The following is a 9,187-nucleotide window of genomic DNA, read 5'->3' as shown; positions in this document are numbered from 1 at the left end:
AGGTGATCAGAGTTCCTATTTGTTAAACTTCGCAATTTTTTTTTCTCATAAATATCAAATATTAACCTCTGAAATGTCTAATAAATCACCTAGAGCAGGCTCCAATATTTATTGGAGCCTGCTCTAGGTGATTTAGAGCCTTCTCTAAATAGAGCAGGCTAAATTACAAAGTGGAGCAGGCTCTACTTAGTAGTGGAGCCGGCTGCTTTATGCATTTTTTCATTTTTTCGTTTCCAGCCCGATTTGGTTGCCGCATGTATTTCATACCAATTTTTTTGATAACACATTCATACCTACTGAAGCCAATTCAGTTCTAAAAATCAATTATGGAAAATTTTACATTCATTACAATGACAGATCGATGACAAATGAAAGAATCATAAATTTTCTAAATCTACATTGTTTCGTTCAAAACAAAAATTTCACTGTAAATGAACAATATATTAAATGCACAATATTAATAAGATAGCAAAGCAAACCATGGCCGAAATTTGACAGCAAGCAAACCAAGGCCGGTGAAGATAGCGAAGCAAACCGTGGCCAGAGAAGAACCCAGAATCAAGGCGCCGGAATTTGACGAACTAAGGCCGGCGAAGATAGCGAAGCAAACCGTGGCCAGAGAAGAACCTAGAATCACGGCGCCGGAATTTGACGACAAGCAAACCAAGGCCAGCGAAGATCGCGACCAACAAACGCTGAATTTTGACTCTCCTTTCTTTGATCGAAACCCAAACAATTTAGGGTTCTTTGCTGCCATTTTCTTTTCTTTGCAGGGGTTCGTCTTTTCTGAGATTGTATTGGGGTTAGCTTTTTGAGTATTTGTTTTTTCTTTTTATGTAATAAATTATCATATAAGTTAACGGAAGGCAAATTTAACGGAATAATGAGTTTTGCACCATTTTCGTGGAGCCCACAGACATATTACAAACTGAAGCATACGTGGCCAAACTAAGGCCTTTCATCAGCTCACAGCAGGGGACCGTATGGTAACTCACAGCAGGGGATTTGAGCCCGATTTATATTGAATGAATGGAAGTGATAAGGATAAAGGAAAAGTAGTGATGGGCGGGACACATCGGTGATTTGTTTGGCCTAAATTTTTTTGGTTTTGGCTTTTCACGTGGGTTTGGTCTTTGATTCATTGGAATGAGATACTGTAATGGTTAAGTGTGAAGTAATGATGATAATATGGGGACCACTTGAATTTTTGATCAAATTTTCTTCTTTCTTTGAATTGTTTACGTGGGTGGTCTGTTTGGTTTTGTCTGATGGAGGCGTGAGGGGTGAGCAATTGTATTGTGTCGGTGGACGCCATTATAAATTGAAAGAGTTGTGCACTGAAGCAAATAAGAAAATTTGAGAGTTGCAGATAGAGTGAGCCGAGAGAAAAACAGAGTTTGAGCACACAATGAGTCGAGTGTTTCAGAGGGCGCAGTGAAAGTTTGAAGGTTGATCTTTTTACAGTGTACGGTTCTGTATACCTTAAATGGCTTGGAGTGGTTTTTGCTTCAAATGATTTCTTAACTGTTTTTATTAAATTCATATATATTTTGTTTATCTACTCACCTGTGTATGTTATTTTGTAAAGTTGTTTTATTAAACTTCTATGAGATTCTTGTTATGGTTTTTAGGTACTGAAGATGAACGGCGGGCTTAGGACTGAAGAGTCGGCGTTGCAGGATTTATTTTATTTATTTTGGAGATTTTTTTTTTTGTATATTTGAGGAAATTAACTTTTTGTATAAAAGAGGGCATTTTTTTTGTGATCTGGGTGTATTTTGATGTATTTGAATTGAATAAGTGGAGGATTTTGTTAGAATTTTCGGGTCGTGACATTGCCACCGGAAAATCAAAGTCATCCCTGCTCGTCGTTCTTCGCCGTCGCCGTTCGTTTCTACCCGGCATGTTCAGTGCACTAGTACCAACCTTGGTTCCTCGCTGTTTAGTCTCGGTAGTTCAGTCCCGCTTCACCGTCTCTCTTGCTCACTGCCACTGCCGGTTCATCCCCGTAGCTTCACCGCCGGCATGCTTGTTCATCTTTTTCACTGCTGAACAGTTCCTTGTACGCTCACGGCTCATCACTGGGTTTTCCCTCTGTCTGGCCGTTCAGACAAGCGCACCGACGTCGGAGACATCATTACGTCCCTAATGCAGTTCATCCTTCTTATTCGTCGCCGCCATCCACTTCTCGCCGGTAAGAACAGTGTTTTCACGGACTGAACTGGAGTCGTCACTGTGACTTTGAAGAGAGAGAGAGGATAGAAAAAAAATAAAATAAAATTGTTGCTTATGTCATCAAAGAGTATTTTGAATTTTTTTTTTAAAAAAAAATTAATTAAAATTGATGATTAAGTAGCTCAAAAAAAAAAAATAGATAATAGAAGAAGTTATATAGATTGATTAAAATTACTGATTAGGGGCAATTTCCTAGAAAAACAAATTTAGCGCAGTCAAGACCGTTGGGGAAGGATTGTGGATTATTTTCCTTTCTTCTCTCTGCCGGTATTAAAACCTTAATTTAGAGTTCGTAATTTTAGACCCAAATTCTGGGACAAAGATAAATCAGTAGGGATTTTGGTGAACATAAATACTTCAAATGTTCAAAAAAAAAAAACCATTTCCTTCATTTTTCAATACTGTCCATTTAATCAAATAATACTTATTCAATTACAACCAACGAACATTAGAGAAATGCTATCAAGTAGACTCCACATGAAGATACTTGTTTTCCTTTCCCTAACAACAAAACAGAACTACAACAGGCAATCAAAATGAACATCATCGAACAACCACTTGGGCCAAACTTGCCATTCTATATCTACTCCCATTGAACGATAGTGTGAGCAACTTGATTACCATCTCCGGGAACCAATTGAAGCTTCAAACATGGATGTCGTTGAGAAGTTCCCAATCATCTTCCATCACTGTGGCTGAAAGGTCATCTGTTGGGGATATATGCATATCGTTCTGGAAATCACTCTGTATAAGAGTTTGAATGCCCGGGGCGTTGATGCGGGCATCTGACGCCTTTTATTACAGAACAGAACTGCAACATTTTGCCAAGTCCGACATGAACTTAGCGAAAAACACAAAAGGAAACTCTGCACAGCAGAGATCACACATATCCTATAATATCGAACATTACACAATATAAGAGAACTTCAATTAGGACCTTGGCCTTGCAAAGCCAAGCAATTTTCCTGCAGCCGCCAACAGTAGAAATGGAATTGCTACGACTAGGACCGGAAAGGCTTCCTGCGGTGATATTGCCATTATCAAGCACATATATGATCCAAACATAGTGGACACTGAGATTTGAGGCCACGGTTTCAGCGGAAAATCATGTAGGAGGAATATAATAACAGCCACTGATGCAACAAATCCGGTGGAGTTGAACAGTATGAACGACCGGTTTACAACTGAATCTTGTTTCTTCAGTTGGATGGTGTCATTTGCAGCATAATGATATGAGTAGCCATCTTTGAGAGTGCCACCACGGAGACTAAATGCTGCTCGGTAGGTCATTGTTGCAACCAGTGCCGACATCAATAACAATACACCACACATATACTCCCTCCTGAGTTTGAGGATGGCCTTGATCGGGTTATGTGATGGTTTGTGGCACCCCTCTCTACAAAGATAAACAGTATCATGGTGAGAATTGTGATTGGGGAGATCTCTGGCTCTCAAAGCTCCAGCTTGTCGAAGTATTTTTCCAATTTCTACATCTGCATCCTTACAATTTGGTTGATCATGTTGGCTGTCCGGAATGGTAAAAAAACCAGATTTAATGCCATTTTCATACCCTAAATAGCTAACGTTTGGATCATATTCAGAGGTGAGTCCTGTTGAAGTCTGCATTAAAGAAAGTTGAGAAAGTGTAATTGTGATGGTTGCAAACCGAACGCAATAACAAACAAGAAAAAAGATGAAAAACAGAGAACATAAACATATAGTTGAATTATGTATCTATTTCGTATTTTCTTTTTTGCTCATTCCTTCTAACTTCTGGTCATTTCAGTGCAAGTGTATTTATCTGCAATACAATATGATTTTGTTTCGTTTTTTTATTTGACTATCTTAAGGAATTTTAAGGTAATAGATTGGAGAATTTCGTTCAAAAATGATTTCATTACAGTCTTCCGCAATGGTCATAAAATATATTATCTAAATACAATATCAACAAGGGTGAAAATTTGCCCTTAGCAAAACTTAGTCCTAATTATCAGCTTCTTCAGAGAACATAAATGACAATGACAGTTGTAATCAAAGAGAAGCCCAAATATAACTTGTGGAATTAACAGGAAGAAATAAGTATATGAATTATAAATCCAATTACAAACAGTTGGAAATTGAAAAAGAAACAAAATATATGTGTGTGGTTTAGCAAAACTTGACCTACATCCACTATAAATTTGGTACAGAATTAAACAGGTAGACAACTCCAATATCCTCCTTTTTCAGCCAAGACCTTATTTATGTAAATATGTATGTGGTCTTCCATGTTTTGATAAAATTAACTGTTTTTGAAATTGTGCAACGTAGTTTTAGGGAATCAATTTTATTTTAATCATTGTCTCGATCAGCCAAACTCTCTCATGTTAACTGAACCTAGAAGAAAAACAGAGTACTCTGTTTATACTTTGATATGAAAAAAGGATAAAGCAAAAACACCATTACATTTTTTAAGTTTGAAAAATGTAGTAAAGAAAGGCTTAATGTTAAGAAGTCATGTGAAAGCACATCACTATTTTAAGTTATAAAATTTCTAAAACATCCTTGTGCTCCTCCCAAAATGACCCTTATACCATTTTATAAATAGTATAAATCACAATTCCCTCTCAATTTGAAAACCTGTAAAGACACTTTAATCTTTTACATTTACCTACTTTTCACTTTTTTTCAGTTGCATAAGGGTACTTTAGTCTTGTAATCGCTTCACCAAAGTTTTGGTACTTTTAAGAACCTATGGGTTATATAACCAATATGCATAGTGTATATTGTCTGCAACCCTATAAAAAATGACAAAAATAGAAGAGAACTAAGCAATTGATGATGATGATGATGATGATACCATACCTTGCAAGTTTTGCCAGTACTCCACGAAGAAGGAACAAATTCTTCTTGCAACATGCTAAAAAAGAGATCAGTTCTTGGACGGTGAGTCATTGGATATATACCCATCTGAATCAGCTTCTTCTTTTCCAAGTAGTTATTCCAGAAATTCTTGATTTCATTTTCTGTCCTACCTGGTAAGTGTGTAGCAATTGATGACCACCTTGTAAATAGAATTACATAAAAGGTAATTAGTACATGATATATACCAACAATAAAAGAAGATATGAAACTAATTAAGGACCGTCTATTTCATTAATTACCGGGAAAAAAAATGTAAATTTCATGGAATTAATGTAACGAAAGCTTGATATAATTGAGTTAATTACTTGTTCCCAAGGATGGAATGGAGATCCAAAATTGTTTGCTCTTCTTCTTGAGAAAATTTCCCCCTATTGATATCAGGCCTGAAAAAAAATTTCCATCTTAACCTACAACTCTTGCCACATCTGTCAAGTCCTGCACAGAAACAGAAAAATAAAAAAATTAATAATAAAAAAATTAATAATAATAATAATAATAATAATAATAAATTGAGGAACAACTAACAAGACCCTTTTTAAATGTCTGTGTGCTTGTGTGTGTATTCATATGGGTGTGTGTGTTTTTATGTATAAACCTGCAAGCTTAGGGAGGGCACTCCAATTTCCATGGCCATGTGTTTGGATGTAATGGATAAGTTTCAGATCTTCTTCGGGAGTCCAAGGTCCTTTCCTGAGGCCAGCGTCTTCGCCCCATTCAGAACTTGAAAAATCCATTCTCGGCTGCAAATGCACAAATGCGAGTATACTTTATTGATTTATACTGAACAACTTAGTTTTGGACAATGAAAAAGTAAAAATGGTGGTGGGCCTAATTTTATAGAGCTTTGTTCTGTGCTCCTATATTTTATATTATAAAAGAAAAATAAATTCTGTAATTTTTTTTTTATTAATATGTCTTTTTTAAAATAAAAAAAATCATTTAAGTTTAATTATTAAAAAATTCATTTATACTCTTACAAAACAGAGTAAAATTTTGTAATTATAGATTGAAAAATTCATATATAATCTTTTAAATTATATTTTTAATGTTTTAATTAATTAATGAATATTACATTATGAGTTTAAATAATAATTAATTTAACTATAATTATATTTTAAAACTTGTGTAGGATTCATTGCGACTTTAACACACAAGAAATTAAATATTCTATGATAAAATGTCAATAAAATGTTGTATTTTCTTTTATTAAATTTGATATCTATAGTACTTTTTAAAGTTATAATTGCAAGTTTGATTTTATATCTAATTTAACAAGGGTATAAATGAAAAATTAAATAATTTAGTACTTAAATGAAAAATTAAATAGAATTGAGACTTATTGTTTTTAAAATTAATTTATAAGACTTATTTATCTTTTAATAAAATAAAATAAAAATAAGAATTTGAGATTTGTAATAGAAAATAATAATATTAACTAGTCGTATACTCGTATGCTAGTTACTTTAATTACAAATAGCTTTTATTTTTTATTTTTTTTCCTCCTTAGGAAACTTCTTAGAGAGTGGAAATCTCAACGACTAGGCCCATTTGGTGTAGCTTCTTGACTCTAAAATTTCTTCTATTTAAAAGCTTTGAAGAATGCATTTTAATGGAGTGAATTTTGAAGAAAAAGTTATTTGGGGATGTAATTTTTTGAAATTCCTTTAATAATTAATATAGTTTTAACTTTGACAATTTTATTCTAATCCTAAATAATTTACAGAAAGACTACAAATCTATAATAAAAGTGATGAAGTGAAGATATCATATATAAATAAATAAATAAAAAAGATAGCAGATGATGAAATTTATGTTTATATTCTTATTATTGTCGTGTTGTTAATTACATATTTGATAAACGAAATATCTCTTCACTGTAAAATTACTTTTTACACTCAAACTTAAAGAATGAGAATACATTTAAATGTGTGTCAATAATTCACATAGAAAAATCCCTGTAGAGAGAAGCTAGGGTTTCATAATGTAGAAATTAAAAATTAAAAGTTTAAAGTAAACTTAAAAATAATAAAAATAGAATATTTGAAGAATTGTAATTTACGAAGAATTCTGAGAGAACTAGTCTAAATTGGAAAAGTATTTTAGTATTGGGATTTGAATAGGAGTAACAGACTCCAAATTTGTTAAATTTCTTTTGACTTTTAATAATTGATAATCGGTCCATCGCATAAACTAGTTTTTAGGGAAAAGATATCTCTGTTAAAGATCTAGATCTGTAACTCTCTTATACTTTGACATAAATAAATAACAGAAGTAGAAGAGGACTAAGCAATTGATGATGATGATCATGGTGATCTAACATACCTTCCACCACCGAGAAGGCGTAAATTTTATCCGTCGATTAAAATGAACTGGTGGCAAGATCACTACAGGGATCTCAAAGACACAGGATTCAAAGAAACTAAATTTCCGCTTCATGTTGTCCTTGGAATAGAAATCCATACTCGTGTTCTTCTCTTCAATAATCTTCTTTTTTAGATACGATGAAATGACAGAGTCTTCCACCGAAAACTTGAATTCATCTTCATCTTTGAAGAATACAGTTCCATCTTCGGCCACCAATTCACAACTTGAAAAACTTCCATAATCTCCCGGTTTACCACCGACATCATCGGCGGTTTCCCGGTCACCAACAAACTTCAACACATCAAAGTGAGTAGCATAAGATTGCGAGTATTCCAGTATCTCATCATGAGATGGACAACTCGAATTATCTCTTTCGGGCCAAGGATAATCTGAGAACTCATAATCACAGCGAGGGGTCTGAACAAGTTTATTAGATTTGCAAGAACAATGTCTCCAAACTCCACCAATGGAGTCAGTGGCCTCAAAGACCGGAGGCTCATATTCAGAGAGCTGTCTGGCAGCAGAAATGTAAGAGATGAAGGCCATTGACTTGGACGGCACAAAATGAGCGTACTTACTACTTGGTTGATTTATTTATATTCCTTGGTTTTGGACAAAGAAAATCATAAAAATGGTGGAGGACTTAAATATTTATTGTGGTTGTTTCAGTCTTACGCGCTCATTCGAAATATCTATTAAGTCTTATTCTTTATATTGAAAGACAAATAAGCCCCATAAACACTTAGTAATTATAAATTGAAAATTTGATACATTAAAAATGCTCAACGCTTAGAGCTAACCACATTTGGGCAAAAACAATGTTGACAGGAACATGCTTGATGAATTTAAAATTAATTTTTAAAATTTGTGTCATATATTATTATTTCTAAATTCTATATCTAATTTAACAAGAGTATAAATAGAATATTAAATAATTTAACAAGTAATTATAGGACTTATTTGTATTTTGATTTTAAAAATAGAACTTCTGTGGTAATATTTTCGAAAAGAAACAGTGAGTCGTGAGTTAGTTACTTTCATCAATTTTTTACTTTTTTATTTTTTATAATTAACTTTTTCTTTTGGATAACTTCTAATAAATGACCCCCACAACTTCTTAGCAGTTAGAGGGAAACTTCTTTCAAGTAAACATGCTGGTAAAGCTTGCGGAAATTTAGGGAAGCTAGACATATCTTATACATAGGGTTCCATCAAAGACTCTTTCAAATCTATATGTTTTTTCCAGTAAATTTCAAGGAAGCTTGATACATGAATTATTGAAGTCATCTAGAGAAGTGCTATGACCAAAAACATATCTTATATAAATATATAAAGGGTTTCATCAAAGACTTCCAAATCAATATTCTTTTTGAGTAAATTTCAGGAAGCTTGGCGCGTGAATTATTAAAATCAACTTGACGAGAGTTATGAGCTATACATATATGTCTCACATATAGAGTTTCATCAAAAACAAGTTCAAATCTATATTCGATCTTTTCCAATAAATTTCTTAGAAGCTAGCTTGGCACATGAATTATTAAAGTCAAACATATCTTATATATAGGCCGGGTTTCATCAAACACTCTTTCAAATCTATATTCTTTCCCAATAAATTTCAAGGAAGCTTGATACATGAATTATTGAAGGCATCTGGAAGACAGCTATGAGCAAAAACATATCTTAT

At 33.5% G+C, this 9,187-nt stretch overlaps 1 protein-coding gene and 1 long non-coding RNA gene across 2 annotated transcripts; one reads left to right on the top strand and one right to left on the bottom strand.

The window, feature by feature from the left end:
- Positions 1-1,296: 1,296 nt before the first annotated feature.
- LOC132270660 (uncharacterized) lies at positions 1,297-3,122 on the top strand. The gene is made up of 2 exons (XR_009469555.1): positions 1,297-1,465; positions 1,632-3,122. It is a non-coding gene; the product is annotated as an uncharacterized LOC132270660 (long non-coding RNA).
- On the bottom strand, positions 2,598-8,103 carry LOC132270659 (uncharacterized). The gene is made up of 5 exons (XM_059771839.1): positions 7,462-8,103; positions 5,735-5,879; positions 5,445-5,574; positions 5,080-5,278; positions 2,598-3,855 (listed from the first exon to the last, which is right to left on the bottom strand). Exons 1-5 carry the CDS (start codon positions 8,047-8,049, stop codon positions 3,166-3,168), a joined length of 1,752 nt encoding a protein of 583 aa, XP_059627822.1. The 5' UTR covers positions 8,050-8,103; the 3' UTR covers positions 2,598-3,165.
- Between the last annotated feature and the right edge of the window lie 1,084 nt (positions 8,104-9,187).

Source organism: Cornus florida, unplaced genomic scaffold (assembly GCF_030987335.1).
Source record: "Cornus florida cultivar Cherokee Brave unplaced genomic scaffold, ASM3098733v1 CherokeeBrave_3.0.0_Hap2_Chr08, whole genome shotgun sequence".
In the NCBI taxonomy this organism is placed as follows: domain Eukaryota; kingdom Viridiplantae; phylum Streptophyta; class Magnoliopsida; order Cornales; family Cornaceae; genus Cornus; species Cornus florida.
This window is presented reverse-complemented; position numbering and strand designations above follow the sequence as displayed.